The sequence below is a fragment of the Pseudorca crassidens genome, chromosome 17, assembly GCF_039906515.1.
Source record: "Pseudorca crassidens isolate mPseCra1 chromosome 17, mPseCra1.hap1, whole genome shotgun sequence".
NCBI classification, from domain to species: Eukaryota; Metazoa; Chordata; class Mammalia; order Artiodactyla; family Delphinidae; genus Pseudorca; species Pseudorca crassidens.
In genome coordinates, this window is record NC_090312.1 from 1,459,350 (window position 1) to 1,476,149 (window position 16,800).

Here is a 16,800-nt window from a genome sequence, read left to right on the forward strand (position 1 = left end):
TTGCCACGGGGCAACGAAGCCCATGCGCCACAACTAAGATCTCACAAGCTGTGTGGTGAGGCCAAAAAAAAAAAAAAAAAATCTATGGGTATAGACACAGAATATATGAGGTGGAATATGTGGCAATAAATTAAGAAGGGGTAAACAGCTATACAGGAGCAACATCTTTTAATACAGTTAAAATTAATGTAATTTTAATCTAAATCAGATTGTTACAAATTAAGATGTCAGTTGTAATCCCAAGGGTAACCACTAAGAAAATAACTCAAAAAATGTAGTCAAAGAAATAACAAAGGAATTAAATTTGTTCACTGGAAAATAACACACACACACACACACACACACACACACACACACACACAAAGACAATAATGAAGAAATTGGGGGCAAAAAAGACATAAGACACATAGAGAGCAAATATCAAGATAGCAGGTATAAATTGTACTATATCATTAGTTACGTTAAATGTAAATGGATTAAAGTCTCCAGTTAAAGGGAAGAGATTGGCACAGTGGATTTTTCTTTTTAAAGTCATGGTCCAGCTATATAATGCCTATAAGAAACACACTTTATATTCAAAGACACAAATAGAAAGTAAAATTTGGAAAAAAGGACACTTCATCAACAGTAACCAAAACAGAGCTGGAGGGGCTATACTGATATCAGACAATATAAACTTTAAGACAAATGTTTATATTAGAGTTAAAGAAGGACATTTTATAATGAAAAAAGGATCCATTCATCAAGAAGAAATGACAGCTATAAAGATATATTTGCCTAACACAGCCCCAAAATACATGAAGCAAAACTGGACAGAATTGAAAGGAGAAATAGAAAATTTAACATAACAGTTGGAGACTTCAGTACCCCACTTTCAGTAATGGATAGAACAGCTAGACAGAATATCAGCAGGGAAAGAGGAGACTTGAACAACACAATAAGCCAACTAGACGTAACGGGCAGCAATGAAACACTCCAACAACAGAAGAGTACATATACTTCCCAAGTGCACATGGAATATTCTTCAGGATAGATCATATGTTAGGCAATAAAACAAGTCTCAATAAATTTAAGAGTAGTAAAAGCATACAAAGTTTGTTTGCTGACTACAACAGAATGAAATTAGAAATCAATAACAGAAGGAGAGTAGGGAAATTCACAAGTATGTGAAAATTAAATGACATACTCCTAAATAAACAATTAGTCAAAGAAGAAATAACAGGGAGGGACTTCCCTGGTGGCTCAGTGGTTTAGAATCTGCCTGCCAATGCAGAGGACACGGGTTCAATCCCTGGCCCGGGAAGATCCCACATGCTGCAGAGCAACTAAGCCCATGAGCCACAACTACTGAGGCTGCACTCCAGAGCCCGTGGGTCACAACTACTGAAGCCCATGCGTCTAGAGCCTGTGCTCTGCAACAAGGAAAGCCAAGGCAATGAGAAGCCGCGCACCACAATGAAGAGTAGCTCCTGCTCACAACAACTAGAGAAAAGCCCGTGTGCAGCACCGAAGACCCAACACAGCCAAAAATAAAAATTAAATTAAAAAAAAAATCACAGGGAAAATTAGAAAATACTCTGAGATGAATAAAAACAAAAACACAACATACTAAAACTTAGCACCATCAAGAGAGCTGCTAAGAGGGAAATTTAGAGCTTTAAATTACTGTATTAAAAAAATAATAAGATCTTAAATAAATAACCTAACATTCTAACTTAAAAAACTACAAAAAGTAGACAATCTAAACCCAAAGTAAGCAGAAGGAAGGAAATAATAAAGATTAGAGCAGAAACAATTGAAACAGAGAATAGAAAAACAACAGAGAAAATAAACTAAAAGTTGATTCTTTAAAAAGATCAACGAAAATGACACACCTGTAGCTTGACTCACTAAGATTAAAAGAGAAGACTCAAATTGCTAAAATTAGAAATGAAAAAAGTGACATTACTACCAACCTTACTGAAATAAAAATGATTATAAGGTAACACCATAAATAATTTATGCCTCCAAATTAGATGACCTATATGAAATGGCCAGATTCCTAGAAAGATACAGACTGCCAAAACTGACTCAAGAAGAAGTAGAAAATCTAAATAGACCGATAACAACTAAAGAAACGGAACTAGTAATTAAATAACAACAACAACTTCCCAGAAAGAAAAGCCCAGGATGAGATGGCTTCACTGGTGAATTCTACCAAAATTAAGGAAGACTTAACTCCAATACTTCACAAACTCCTCCAAAAAATAGAAGATGAGGGAATACTTCCCAACTCATTATTTGAGATCAGTATTACCCTGACACTAAAACTAGACAACATATCATAGGAAAGAAAGCTACAGGCCAATATCCTATGTGAATACAGATAACAAAAATCCTCAACAAAATATTAGCAAACTCAACCCAATGCTTGAAAAATGCAGTACGTCTTTTTCCCAGTGGGATTTATCTCAGTAATGTAAAGATAAATCAATGTAAACATCAATCAATGTATAAAAAACGCTCAATATAACACATAATAGTAATAAAGGGGAAAGGACCACATTTGATCATTACAATAGACACAGAAAAAGCTTCTGAAAAAAAATCCAACACATTTTCGTGATGAAAACCTCAAAGAAACAGGAATACAGAGCAACTTCCTCAACCTGATAAAGGACATCTATGAAAAGTTCATGGCTAATATACTCAATGGTGCAAGACTGAAAGCTTTCCTAGTAAGATTAGAGGGAAGAGAAGGATGTTCTTGCCACTTCTATTCAGCATTATATAGGAGGGTCTATCCAGGACAATTAGGCAGGAATATAAAATAAAAAGCATGTAAATTTGAAAGGAAGAAATGAAATTATATTTGCAGATAACATGAATTACATACAATTGACCCATGAACAACATGGGTTTGAACTGCGCAGGTCCACTTATACTCAGATTTTTTTGCTAAATACACACTACAGTACTACACCATCTGCAGTTGGTGGAATCTGAGGATTTGGAACTGCAGATACAGAGGGCTGACTGTAGAGTTATAGGTGGATTTTCAACTTTGCAGAGGGTCGGCGCCCCTAACCCCTGCATTGTTCAAGGGTCAACTGTGAAATCCTAAGGAACACAAAAACTATTGATATTAGAGGTAATGGATGAGTTCATCAAGTTTGACTGAAGATCAATATACAGAAATCAGTTGTGTTTCTATACACCAGCAATGAACAAACTGAAAATGAAATTAAGAAACTAATTATACTTACAATAGCATCAAAAAATTAAATACTTAGGGGACTTCCCTGGTGGCGCAGCTGTTAAGAATCTGCCTGCCAATGCAGGGGACACGGGTTCGACCCCTGGTCTGGGAAGATCCCACACACTGCGGAGCAACTAAGCCCGCAAGCCACAACTACTGAGTCCGCGTACCGCAACTACTATTTCACAGCTGACCCTTGAACAACGCAGGGGTTAGGGGCGCCCGACCCTCTGCAAAGTTGAAAATCCACCTATAACTCTAAAGTCAGCCCTCTATATCTGCAGTTCCGCGTGCTGCAACTACTGAACCCCGTGCACCTAGAGCCCGTGCTCCACAACAAGAGAAGCCAGAGCAATGAGCAGCCCATGCACCACAACAGAGTAGCCCCCACTCGCTACAAATAGAGAAAGCCTGTGTGCAGCAACGAAGACCCAATGCAGCCAAAAATAAATTAAAAGAAAAAATTAAATATTTAAGAATAAATTTAACAACCTTTGTACACTGAAAATTATAAAACATTACTGAAAGAAATTAAAGAAGACCTAAATAAATGTAAGGACATCCTGTGTTCACAGGTTGGAAGTCTTAATATTGCTAACATGTTAATACTTCCCATACTGAGTACAGTGATGAAATCTTGCACCCGCCCCTCTGTCTTGCCTGGGACACAAATGATCCCTTTGTCCAGTATATCCTGCCCATTAGTCACTTAGTAGCCATCTGGGTTATCAGATCATCTGTGGAGGCATCACAGTGTCTGTGTTCAAGTAAGTGACCCTTTTATTTTATTTATTTGTTTTTTCACATCTTTATTGGAGTATAATTGCTTTACAATGTTGTGTTAGTTTCTGCTGTATAACAAAGTGAATCAGCTCTATGCACACATATATCCCCATATCCCTTCCCCCTTGCATCTCCCTCCCACCCTCCCTATCCCACCCCTCTAGGTGGTCACACAGCACCGAGCTGATCTCCCTGTGCAATGCGCCTGCTTCCCACTAGCTAGCTGTTTTACATTTAGTGACCCTTATTTTACCTAAGAATGGCTTCAAAGTGCAAGAGTAGCGGTGCTTGCGATTCAGGTACACCAAAGAGAAGCCTTTAAGTGAAATGAAGTGCTTCCTTTAAGCGAAAAGGTGAAAGTCCTCAACTTAATAAGGAAAGGAGAAAAATTGTATGCTGAGGTTGCTAAGATCTACGCTAAGAACCAATCTTCTATCCGCGAAACTGTGAAGGAAAAAGAAATTCATGCTAGTTTTGCTGGTGCGCCTCAAAAACTGCAAAAGTTATGGCCGCAGTGCATGATAAGAATCTGGTTAAGATGGAGAAAGCATTAAGTTTGTGGGTGGAAGACACGAACAGATAGGATTCAGTACTATCCAGGGTTTCAGGCATCCCCTGGGAGTCTTGGAACACAAGCCCCGAAGGTAAGGGGTACTACTGTACTGCATGAATCCATTCATGTCAAAGTCCAGATTCGGCAACTCTATAGCGGCAGAAAGTAGGTTAACGGTGCCAGGGGCTGAAAGGGGAGGGGGAAGTGGGGTACAGGGTTCCTTCTGGGGGGCAATAAAAATGTTCTGAAGAACAGGCAGGAGCTGGCCAGGCAGGCCTTGGAGACCAAGGTAAGGAGGTTTGATTTTATCCTGGAGGCGATAGGCATCCCCTGAAGAGAGACAAGGTGGACCGCAGGTCCAGGATAGGGTGAGGGCACCAGGGGAGGAGATGCACGCGGGGTGGGAGGTGTTCAGGTTGGGAAGAGATGACTTAAAGGTGACCATGGCACATCCAGGAGGCGGAGGTGACAGGACGTGGCCTCAGGACAGAGGCCTAGAGGAAAGACACGATCTGAGTGCAGGCATGAGGGTAGCTGGAGCCCGCAGGGGCGGCTCACAGAGAAAGGCCCCCAGGGCAGCCCTGGAGCCCCACCTTAAAGCCCCAGGTGGAATGGGGTGACTTCGCAAAGGGTCTGATAGAAGCACAGAGGAGACCTGGGACAGCCAGCCAATTGCAGGAGGACGTCTGCAGAGGGTCTGGTCGTGAGGAAGCTGCTGGGTGTCCTGAGGTGGGTCCCGCCTGGCTCAGGACCTCCCCAGTCTTGCACCCTAACCTGCCGGGCCCTCACCCCATATCATAAGACAGGAGCCCCCTGTGGAAGCCAAAAGGTCTGCCCCTGGACCTCCAGAAGGGCTCCCTCTGATTCTTCCCTTCTTTCATTCAAGAAATACGTAGGAATATTCCACCACGTCCCTGGCTCTGTGCTGGAAAAGAGGCAGGAAGAAAGACAAAGCCTGTGCCATAGAGCTGCTCTTCTGGGGCATGGGAGGCAAGCGACCGAGGAATGAGCACTTACTACCAACACAACAGACACACACACTTCTAGATGCACCCGGCTGCTCACCGCCTGAGAGCCCCATGTGAGCTGGGCTCAGCAATAGTCCCTCTTGAACTGGACTGAGATGGCAGAAAACTCCAATAACAACGACTTAAACACAGTAGAAGTTTGTTTCTTTCTTGCAAATGAAGCCCAGTTGAGCAACCCTGGGCGACGGCTAACCCCAGTTTAGCAAGGGCTTTGGAGGGTCAGGGAGCCCCTGCTCATCTCCACCCCCAGCCTGGGCTGGAGCTCACGTCCCAGACGTGCTTCCGGTTCCACGTGGCCCCGGGGAAGGAGAGAGAAGCGGCTCCGAGGGCCATCCTCTGTTTGAAGTCTCTGCAGGGAATTCACTCTTGAAGCTTCTGCGCAGGTCCTGTGGGCCACACCTAGCTGCACAGAGTCTGGCAGTGCGCCTGTGCCGTGACTAAGGAGAAGGGACGTGGGGGCCAGCGGCAAGCACCCTGAGTAAAGCCTGCGGGGCCTCACCCTCGCCCCCTGTACGTCTCATCTGTGTCTTTACAGCCTGACGTTTTCTTTCGTTTTAAAATGTATTGCACAAGTGACATCAATGAAAAGCAGAGCAGAAATTCTGTTTCCCCAACATAGCAGCTTCAAAACTCCCACGCTGCCCTCCACCTCTCGTGCATGGGTGAGCCCAAATCAACTGACGATCGGACAGCCTCTGTCCTCACTTGTGTGTCTCGCGACGTAAGGTGTTTTCATGATTTGCGCTTTAAGCGGCTGCCTAAGCCCAGCTGCAAGTGACTGACTGGCGCCGAAGCGCAGGTGAAGCGCGCGGGAGGCACTTTGTGTCAGGTGCCAGTCCGCAGAGGCAGAGACGACGGGGGACCGCAGCAGGGCAGAGACCTCTACGCACCTTGGGAGACGGGGAGCCCACAGACAGGCGGCGCCTGCCTTATCAGGGCAGGCTTCCGAGGGGCCAGTCTGGAGGCACTGCTGGGGGTGCAGGGTGTGGGGCTGCGACCCTCCTCTAGCCTCAAAACGACTAGACGGCAAGCAGATGGGAGCCGGGCTGCTAGTCACAGAGGGCCTCCAGCACCCTTGCCCCACCCCATCCCTCGCACTCTGCACACACAGCACACGCGCCCTTTAGCAGTGAGAAGCCCCAAAGTGAACCTCTCCAGGTGCTGCGCCCCACTGTGGAGTCAGGGACCCCCAGCTGTTGAGGGGGTCCCCCAGGAAGATGAGCCCCACCATAGAGGTGGGCCTGGGCGGGGGCCGGGGGCGAAGCTTCCTCCCTGAGACTTGCCAGGCTGCCCCATCCCAGGATGCGGTCCCGAAGGAAGGGAGGCTGGTCCTGGGCTGATGCTCCAGGCAGTGCATCTCTGTCTCCCTTCCAACTCTGAGGCCTGTAGGAGGTGGTACCGGTCTCGCTGCCTTGTGGGGCGCTGGCAGGGGCACCTTGGCTCTCCCGTGAGGTCTCTTAGCCTCATGTGGCCGTAACGTCACCAGAGGGCTACACTTTGCTTTCCTCCCCTCCCGAATGGACACTGGACACCCCAGTCCCTTTCAGGGTCTTGGTACAACCAGTGACCTCTCTGTGTACCAGCCCATCAGTGCCCCCCGCCAGCCCCCGGTGCTCAGGTGGTGCTGGGTGGGCACCCGGCCTGGGCTGGCCTGGCCCCCAGGAAGCCGGGCCAGGGGCGCCTCCTGCTCTACCCCAAGCCCACACGAGGCTCTGGCCTTGGCTGGGGCGCCATTCTCCTCCTCTGGAGGGAGCCAGCTCCAGCTCCTTTGATCTCTCAGCTCCAGCGCTGAAGACTGTGCTGTGTGGTCTCTGGGTGTCTCAGCTCCTGTCAGGCCTCCCAGCCCTGCCTGTCATGTTTCCTCTTGCACAGCACTGGGCCATGATGCGCAGAGACCTCCAAGGCCGGGAGAGTGCACCTGGGGCTGCGGCCAGGTCTGCCTGTGCCACTTCCACACCCCGAGCATCCACCCAAGGACCTCTTCCCAAGGCTGGTGCAGCTGGGGCCCTCCCTCTCGCCATCGGTAAGTGGACCAGAAGGGGCTGAGCAGGGTGTCTAACCCTGCAGGCAAAGCCTCTTGCTACAGGCCCCGGGGCCCCACGTACACGGCAGACAGCGTGACCAGGAGCCAGAAGGGCAGCTAAGCAGAACTGTTTATTTCCCAGGAAGGGAAGAGCGTGGGGCGCGTGGGGGATTCCCACCTGCCTTCAGCGCTTCCAGAAGAGAACATTCCAGAAGAGGAGCCAGCAGGGGAAGAGGCCCAGCGCCAGCAGCGGGAAGAGCAGGGCGCCATAGGTGTGGTGCGCCAGCACGCCCTGAGCCAGCACGGCCAGGAAGAGCCGCCAGCCCTCGGCCAGGGAGAGCGGCGCCTCCTGCAGCTGCCGCCACAGGAACAGGCCGCCCAGGAGCGTAGCTGCTGGGCTTGTCAGCACCAGCAGGGCAGCACAGAGTGGCCTGCGTGGAGAGGCAAGGTCAAGGGGGCTCTGGTGGGGGAGGAGGAGTGACGCGTGAGGGGGAGTCTGCGGCGAGGGGCAGAGGCCCTGGAGGTGGGGGGCACGTCGTGGCGGGCTTTGTGGTGGGGACTGACCAGCACATACCGGGGCCCGGAGGGCTTGGTGAGTGCAGCGCCGGGCACCATGGTGGCAGCCAGCAGAAAGCCCAGGGAGAAGTTGGTGAGGGTGATGCAGGCCAGCTGTAGTGCCAGGTAGATCAGGGCCACCAGCTTCAGCGCCATCCAGCTCCTGTCTGGGGCCTGTGTGCTCAGCACCCTGCAAGGCAAGGGGTTCAGGGGCAGCCGCCTGCGTGTCCAGGGTGCACCCTGCCCGCGCCCATCCAGCCCAGCTCCTCACCAGTGGGTGCTGTGTGGAAGGGCCAGGCCAGCTGCATAGACGGCCAGCAGCGTCAGCACCACGGCCTCTGCCTCGGCCACGGGGAAGTGCTGGGCAGCCACGTGCTGACCCAGCACCGGGAGGACGTAGAGGGCCAGGCCCACAGCCTGGGAGATCAGCAAGGGTGCCACGAGCGAGGCCAGCCCCACGCGCTGCAGGGCACATGGGCACTTGGAGACAGATCCCGGGCCGGGGCGTCCCGAGGAGCCTCACCATCCCGCCACCAGCTGAGACTGAGTGGCAGCAGTAACCACCACCCGGGACCCCAACAGCAGGAGTGGGGGGCCATCACCTGTGCTGCAGGGAGGGGAGGACTGGACCCAGGGGTCCCCCCAGCCTCCTCAGGACCCACTCCAGCCTCATGCAGCTGCATCCACAGTTCCAGAGCGTGGCTGAGTCAAGGACCCTGACAAGGGGTGTGATGGGCTCTGCCCAGCGGGGGACCCAGGGCTCACTCCCACTCCCCCACCCCAAGGTTGGAGAGCTTTCCCCAGCCTAGAGTGGGGGGACCTGAGGCTGGCCACAAACGGACAGCGGGAAGCAGAGGATATCTTGAGACCAAGGACCAGGAGCAAAAAGCCGGCGGCAGGCATGTAGAGGCCGATGGAGACGAAGCGGGAGAGTGCGGGGAGCAGGTAGAAGAAGAAGGACTGGTGCAGGCGCTCCAGGAGGTGGTTGAGTTTGCGGAACATGCCCTCCAGAGCCCTGCCGGGCGTGGGCTGGGGTCACGGCTGGCCAGACACCCCCGGGCACCCACTACCCCGCCCCGAGTATGCAAAGGGCAGACCAGAAGGCACTCACTTGCCGACCGCCACCAGGTCATACTTATACTGGCGGAAGCTGTTGACGCCACGGAGAGTTAGAGCCTCCACGCGGTAGCGCAGGAAGAGGCCGTGGGCGCCGTGGGGGTGGCCAGAGGCCTGCTGCAGAGCCATGAGCAGCAGCGTTTGCACACCCTGCAGCGGCCCGTCCGCTGATGTCCAGTCCTGGGGCTGCAGCTTAGACAGCGTGAGACAAAGTCAGATAAAGCCTGCACAAAGGCCCCGTGCTCCCCAGGCAGGTGGCCCTACCTTGCCCTGCAGCGTGCACAGGAGCCCCCCTTTCTGGCAGAAGGTCTGGAAGAGGTTGAGCAGGTCCAGGTTGGGCAGCTGTCCGTTGAGTCCCTCCACAGCCACGTCGAGGCTAGTGACCACATCACTGCTCAGCTCCAGGGCCACGGCTGCCTGGATGGCCCCAGCCCGACCCTGCAGAGGGGATGACTGCATACCTGTAGAAGCAGGTGAATGAGCTGCCAGTAAGGGGCTGGTCAGGACAGTGGCCCTGTGGGGGCCAGGGCAGGGCAAGAACACCCACCAGTGACATTGACGTCGTGGTAGGCTTCAAGCCAAGCCTCAGAGCCCAGAAGGTCGTGTTCTGTCACCAGGAAGATGATGTCTTTGGCCCAGTAAATCTGCCCTAAAGACCAAAAGCAGGGTCAGCAGGGCCTGAGGCGGTGGCCAAACCCTCCCTTGCCAGCGGTAGCCCCCGAGCCTCACCCCGGAAGTGCGCAGCAAGTGCTAGCGTCAGCCCCACAGCCTGGCTGTTGGTAGACTCAGGGCCACAGGGCACGGTGAGCACCAGGGACTCAGTGCTGGCAGCGCGCGGTGCCCGAAGGATGCCATACACGTTGATGCCCGACACCATCTGCATGCAGTATTGGGGAAGCCTCAGCACGGCCCCACTCTAGATGGCCGAAACCCCTCCCCTTTAGCCCTAGAATGCCCACCAGTGACTTCTCTGGCCCCAAGACATCCCCCCCGCCCCCAATGAGCTTCCCGGCCCCAAGGCCACCCCCTCAAGGTGCTTTTTGGTCGCAGGCACACCCCCCTCCCACCCTCCCACGCCCCGCCCCGCCCCCCCAGTACATAGCGCTCGTGAGTCTCATCTGGAAAGGGCAGTTTCCGGGAGAAACTCTGCGTGTAGACCTCCAGCCCCACTGACCGCATCGTCCGCTCCAGCCAAGCCACTGGCAGAGCCCTGGAAACACCAAGAGAGCTTCTGAGCAGAGCTCTCTGGCCTTGACTGACATTGCTTCCCCCATACCCACGGCTCTGCCGCTCACCCCGACTTCCTGCGGTGGGCAGCGAAGTCCCGGGCAAAGCTTCGGGCACGCTCTCCGCCCGCAAACTGCTCCTCCACCATGGTGGAGCCCATGGCGTTCTCCGACATGTAAGTGCGCTGGGTCAGCGGCGGGAAAGCCAGCGCCAGGAACCAGGCGATGCCCGCCACGTAGCTCAGCACGCTGCGGGGAGAGAGACGGAGGACCACCGGAGCGTTAGCGGGCCCTGGCACCCCGGCCCGCAGCCTCTACCTCTGCACTGGGGGTGGAGGGACCATGTCTGCGGGACCTGGATCCAGAGTCCCGGTACCCGGGACGCCGGACGGGAGAGCTGAGCCCCAGGCCTCAGGCCCCGAGTGATGCCGGCGAGCGGGAGGAGACCGGCACGCGCTGCCGGAGGGGTCCGCGGCCCCCGCCCTCACCAGAGCGGCGCGTTGAGGCGCAGCACGAGGCGGGCAAGCGCGCGCCGGCGCACCGGGTCCGACAGGAGGCCCATCGCAGGGCCGGGCGGCTCCGGGACCGCGCTCCCGCTGTCAGGTACGGCCGCCGGCCGGGCACGCCTCTCCTGTCAGACCCTGGGCTGCACGCCGGCCCCCACTTCCGGTCCCGACGGCCCTCACGCCGCTGCGCCTGCGCCGTCCCCCTAGTCACCCCCCGCCCCGCACCGCCGCCGCGCATGCCCAGAGCAGAGCCGCTGTGGCGGGAGCGGGACCCGGGTCCGGGTTTCCCCGCCTGCGGAGAGCGTCCTCCAGACAGGCCGACGGCATTGTGCAACGCTGGAGGGTAGTGAAGACGACGGGCCGCTCGAGAAAGCTCGGCTCAAAGGGGAATCAGAGTAGGATGATGAGTAGGGCAGGTGGGAGGAAATCCGGAAGCGGCGACCAGAGCATAGACGCCGGAAGATTTCCGAAGGTGCTGCCACTGGCAATGACAGGTCTGAATGCCGTGGTGGGAAGGGAGGGGGCTTCCGTGAACTGAGAGACCAAGGCATTGGCGGACCCTTTCCTATGGATGTCGGTCACCAAAAACAGCCGAGTGGAATCACAGCGTGTGCCCAGAACCAAGGTCATTGGGGTCAGATGGCCACAGGGAGGAGGGTGCGTGATACTACTGGCCAAAGGGGTGTCAAAGGAGCTGGGGTGTGTTAAGTAGAAAGTGGGGCGCACCCCTGTCCAGGCCAGGAGGTGCCTGGGATATTGGAGGAGAAGTAGCCCCTGGGTAGGCTGCAGGGGGCTCGGGCAGGTCTGAGGGCAAGAGGTGGGAGAAGGGGAGTCTGAAGAGGGAGGGGCAGTGGTGGGGCAGCAGGGAGTGTCTGTGTCTGACTGAGAAAGGATCAGAGCTGAGAAGACTCCAGGCTAGATCATGTGTCTTGTACTTTTGGAGCCCAAGGTAAGTAGCAGGACAGGCCCAAGGGATTCCTAGGGGGAAAGAGAGCATTCGGTCTAAGCCGTAATCCAGAGGATGTGGGATATGGGCCCCTACAGCACCACGGGGGATGCCACAGCCAGCTGAGTACTCCCTCAGCACTTGTGCTCAGGGCCCTGGAGGTGCCGGGGTGAGAATAGCAGACTCCACGGTCTCAGGGCTTGGCTCATTATACCAGGCCATGTCTCACTGCCCAGCTGCCTTGACCCCTTCCTGGCCCAAGCTGCTGTCCTCATCCAGGGACATCCCCTCCTTCTTCAGGCTTTGACTCCTGAGGCTGCAAGGGGTACGCAGTTCATGTGTGGGGGAGCATCCTTAGTCAGCCCTGGAGCCAGCACCAGGCCAGGCCTTGAGGGCATGGGAGTGCTGCAGGGAGAGATCAAAGTACAGTGCAGTGTGCGTGGGTTTTATTCTGGCCCTGGGTGGCCACGTGCTCAGTCCCCCAGCAAGATAGAGGCCTCCTGGACGTGCTGCCGGACCACACGGTCCAGTAGGGTATGTACATCTCGGGCGGCCTGGGCAGCAGCCTCTAGCACCTGCTCCAGCTGGTCCTCGTGCAGCCTGGCATCCATCTCAAGCAGTGCAATCTGGCCTGAGGACGGGAGCAGGGCCAGGGCCAGCTGGGGGCCGCCAGCTGCTTCCTCCACGTGGCTGAGGTCTGCCAGGGCTGTCCCATCCACAAAGCCAGCTGAGCAGGCACACACAAAGTCCCGCATAGGTATCCCTGCATCCAACACTGCCAGCGTGGCTGCATTCACACAAGCCGCGTAGGTGCCACCATCTGCCTGCAGCACCTGCAGGGACGCCCCCCAGTGGCATCAGTCCATTAGGCCGCTGACCCCATCCCCACCCCCACACACACACCCTCCTCCTCTCTCCCCTCCCTGGGTTGAGGGCTGCTGTCTGCTCACCTGCACATAGATATCAATCTGGGAGCGTGGATGAAGCTGTGTAAGGACGGCTGCCTCGAAGGTTTGACGCAGCTGCAGGCCCATCTCGCAGGATTTACGGTCCCCGTGTGGCCGCCGCTTGCGCTCACCTGTGCTGAAGGTCGCAGAACTGTACTGACAGTTCACCAGGGCCCTGTCAGGCAGAGCTCGTGCCCGGGAGCCCCGGATCTGGGGGAGGGTTGGGGGAGGACACGTGAGCCAGGCCCACTCCTCCCAGCTCACACTACCCCTTCCTCTGGCTCTTGCCCTGAGCCTTGGCCTCCCTCCCTCCCTCCCGTCCCTCTATCTGCAGCGTCTCAACAAGCAACTACTTTACCTCCAAAACATAGCCTGGGGGAGGGCCACTGGACCAGTCTCCAAGCTACCATCGCCTCTGGATCTCACCTCTCTCCTAACAGGCCTCCCTGTTTCCATCCTTGACTCATCTTCTCCCAACCCACTCTCTGTTTGTATCAGAGTCTGTTTACAAATGTCAAGTCTGATTCTGCCTTCTCTAGGCAATACATGTACTACTTACCTTTAAAGGCTTCCCACCACGTATGAGACAAAAATCCTAAATCTTTTCCCTGCTCTACAAATCCCTCAATCTCATTTGGAAATACTCCCCACCCTCCCCACCATCAGCCTTTCTGATCTGCAGGCGTGTCATGCTTACTCTTCCACCCCTCTGGCCTTACGCCTCCAGCGCTGGAGTGGCAATATACCCAGGCGGCTTTATTTACAGTCCCTGTCCTCACGTAGTTTGTTCCAGTGGGGAGACAAACGGTGAGAAATACGTTAAATTGATGTCTGAGGAGGCGGGTGCAGAAAAGCAGGAAGTGTGTGAACGTAGGGGAGGGAATCTGACAGGTGAGCAAGGTGATCTGGGAAGGTGTCACCGGAGGGTGACGTCGGAGTAGAGCTGAGTGGTGAGGGAGCGAGTGGGAGCGCACCTGGCGGGTTTAGGAATAGCAAAGAGGAGTGGAGGGTGCAGGGGACAGTGGCCGATGAGAAAGGCAGGGACCATCGTGCATCACACTGTTAGGACTCTGGCCGCGGCCCCACACGGAGGCGCGCGCCGGCCTCACCTCCCGAGCCTCTGCGCAGCCTGGCGGCCCCGCGCACCCCACAATTGCCGCCGCCGGATTTCTCTGCCCGCCCCGGAGGAAGCCCGGCTCGCGCGCCCACTCGCCTCGTGAGGCCCGTAGACCACCGCTAACGCCTTGGTGTTTCCCTGCTCGATGTAGGCCGAGCCGTCGGCCTGCGCGAATACACCCATCCGCGCCTGGATCTTACGCAGCTCCCCGGCGCGCCGCCCGTCCACCCGGTAGCCCTGGTCCGACAGAAGCTCCAGCCCCGCCATGCCGCCCGGCCGCTAGCCCCCGTTTCCGCTCTCTGGAGAACTACAGTTCCCGGCGGTCCGGATGCCCCACTTCCGACCTCCGGGGTCCTACGGTTTCCGGAGCGCCGCCTCCCATTTCCGGTTCCGGAGAACGACGGTTCTCCCAGGGTTCCCGGCGGCGCCGCTTTCCGCACCTCCGGTCCGCGGGGAGGTTGGGGTACGGCTGTTTGGGATGACTGTCCCGTGGCTGCTAGGGGTGGAGACCCGCTGGGCGTGGAATCCCCACGTCGTTTCCCCCCGGGTTTGTCGTAGGGGCGGTTCCCACGACCCTCGGGGCCTATCCGCCTTGGTCGCCGCCGGCGCGCGCCTTCTCCCGGGCCCAGAGTCCCGGGCGTCCCACTACGCCCGCGACCCGCCGGCCCTGCCGCGCCTCCGCCTCTCCCTCTCCCTCTGCGGCCGAGCCCCGCTCGGACCCCGCGCAGCCGGTGCGCCTCTGCTTCTCTTTGACGCCAGGCGTCTTCCTCGAGGTTCGCGGGTGAGAGCCGCGACTGCTGGAATGATAGCATCGTTTTGTCTGACGGCTTCTGTTCTTCCGCGCTCGTAAATGCATTCGTTTTCCCAAGCTGAGACACATTCTCTGTTCTCTTGTTTTTTACCGTTTAGTTTTAACAATTGTCCATAAAAAAAAAAACCACGTAGTTTATATTGTACATACACGTGGTTCTTTTTAGAGCAGTTTTAATTTTCCATGTTGCTTTGGTTCTTCACTCCGTACGACCCCACGCCCCCCAGCATCTGCCGTAGCTTAAATACTGGTTTTATGATTTTTCTCCACACACATAATTACATACAAGTCACAACAAATATGTGCAGTTGTAACGTACAGACGTACAGGGGCTTTTGGAACTCTGCTTATTTTTTTAAATGGGATCATTTCGTACACACTTTTCTGTTTCTCACTAAAAAATACGTAGTGAAATCTGTCCAGATAATCCTGTGGAACTCTAATTTTTTGCTTGATACTCATGGGGTGGATGTACCAGAATTTACCCATCTACTGCCCCACTGTGGGCAGTGGGTGTGTGTCCAGGGGCTTGGGAGATGGAACCCCAGGGTAGGGACTAACTGGGTGAAGGCTGTAAGTGTGAGTTACATTTTCCCTCCTTTCCCACCAAGAAAAAGTTACAGTTTTTACATAATCCTCGCCAACCTGCAGAGTGTTATTGACATGCTGTAATCACTCATGCATTTCTTTGCCTGATGTAGTCCAACATCTTGTGTCGGTCAAGTCCCCTGGAACTGTTGAGGGGTCTACAGAAGGGAGAAATGAGATGCTTTTCTCCCTAGCTGCCTCCTGTTTCCAGGTACCTCTGTTTCTCGGTGGTCAAGGTTATTACCATCAGCGAGTTCATCCCCCTCGCTACCGCCCCCCATTCCCACCAGCTGCATTATTCAGCCCCTCTGCAGTGCTTAGGAAGCCAGATCGCATTCTTCAGACTTGAACGTGGAAGGATGAACCAGCAGGGTTACAACACTCACCAAGAGGAGGTGGCATTCACAGGGGCCTAGGAAGGGGCACAGGCCTGTGTCCCAGCACCACCTGCACGTAGTGTCTTTCAGGTCCTCTCATGCTCCCCCATTACATCCAGCTCCCACGTGCAATAAAATGGGCCTCCTTTTTCCATTTGAGAGTGAAGAGATCCTCACCCTTTCCAGAAGGGAATTGTATGGGGTTGTGTGTCTGTCTGACTCTTGATGCATGGCCTTAGTGCCTTCAAATAACAAAAAAATAAATATATTATTGAGGTAGGAGGTAGATGGGCCCCTGGGCTGAGCAGCTGGAATTTGTCAAGCTGAGTAAATTGGAGTTTGTCTTCCCCTGACATTTTCAAGGAAAAAGTTAATGGCAGGAGCAGAGAGGAGTTGAGCTCGGCTGGAGTAAAGAGATAAGATGACCACATCTATCACTCTTGAGGTCAAGGAGACCTCCCCAACTGCCCATGCACAGAAAGACTCTCCAGGGGTCAAAAAGGGAGGGGTCGCTATCCCGTAATAGGTGCTGTTAATCTCCTAAAGACCCTCATGCTGGAATCCATCTTGGCTAAAAGATGCGTGCACATGTCGGGGAGGGCCCTGGCCCAGGCAGTTGTGGGAAAGGAAGCAAGATGGTTGGCCAGAGGAAAAGAAAGACCTGGAAAAACTGCCCCTATAGAAATGAGTTAACTGCCTCTTAGGTGTGCTCATCAGGGAGGACACCCACACATCTTCTTCCCTGGGTGTGTAACTTTGCTTTGCTTCTCTCTTAAACAAACTGCTTCTCTGTGCACTCTCCCACACGTGCTGTGCTTCTAATAAACTCTGTGTCTGTTTTATAGCCTTAGTCTATTTATCTATTTATTTATTTATTTGGCTGCGTTGGGTCTTTGTTGCTGCGCGCTGGCGTTCTCTAGTTGTGGTTACTCTTCGTTGCGGTGCGCGGGCTTCTCATTGCGGTGGCTTCTCTTGCTGAGGAGCTC

General features: G+C 54.3%; 2 protein-coding genes across 2 annotated transcripts; both read right to left on the minus strand.

The window, feature by feature from the left end:
- Positions 1–7,737: 7,737 nt before the first annotated feature.
- On the minus strand, positions 7,738–11,204 carry GPAA1 (glycosylphosphatidylinositol anchor attachment 1). Its single transcript, XM_067712607.1, has 12 exons — positions 11,011–11,204; positions 10,592–10,771; positions 10,395–10,506; positions 10,026–10,173; positions 9,844–9,945; positions 9,561–9,757; positions 9,292–9,488; positions 9,042–9,195; positions 8,783–8,878; positions 8,452–8,642; positions 8,200–8,370; positions 7,738–8,056 (listed from the first exon to the last, which is right to left on the minus strand). Exons 1-12 carry the CDS (start codon positions 11,082–11,084, stop codon positions 7,810–7,812), a joined length of 1,869 nt encoding a protein of 622 aa, XP_067568708.1. The 5' UTR covers positions 11,085–11,204; the 3' UTR covers positions 7,738–7,809.
- Positions 11,205–12,403: 1,199 nt separating this feature from the next.
- Positions 12,404–14,395, minus strand: EXOSC4 (exosome component 4). Its single transcript, XM_067712608.1, has 3 exons — positions 14,135–14,395; positions 12,925–13,131; positions 12,404–12,807 (listed from the first exon to the last, which is right to left on the minus strand). Exons 1-3 carry the CDS (start codon positions 14,303–14,305, stop codon positions 12,448–12,450), a joined length of 738 nt encoding a protein of 245 aa, XP_067568709.1. The 5' UTR covers positions 14,306–14,395; the 3' UTR covers positions 12,404–12,447.
- Between the last annotated feature and the right edge of the window lie 2,405 nt (positions 14,396–16,800).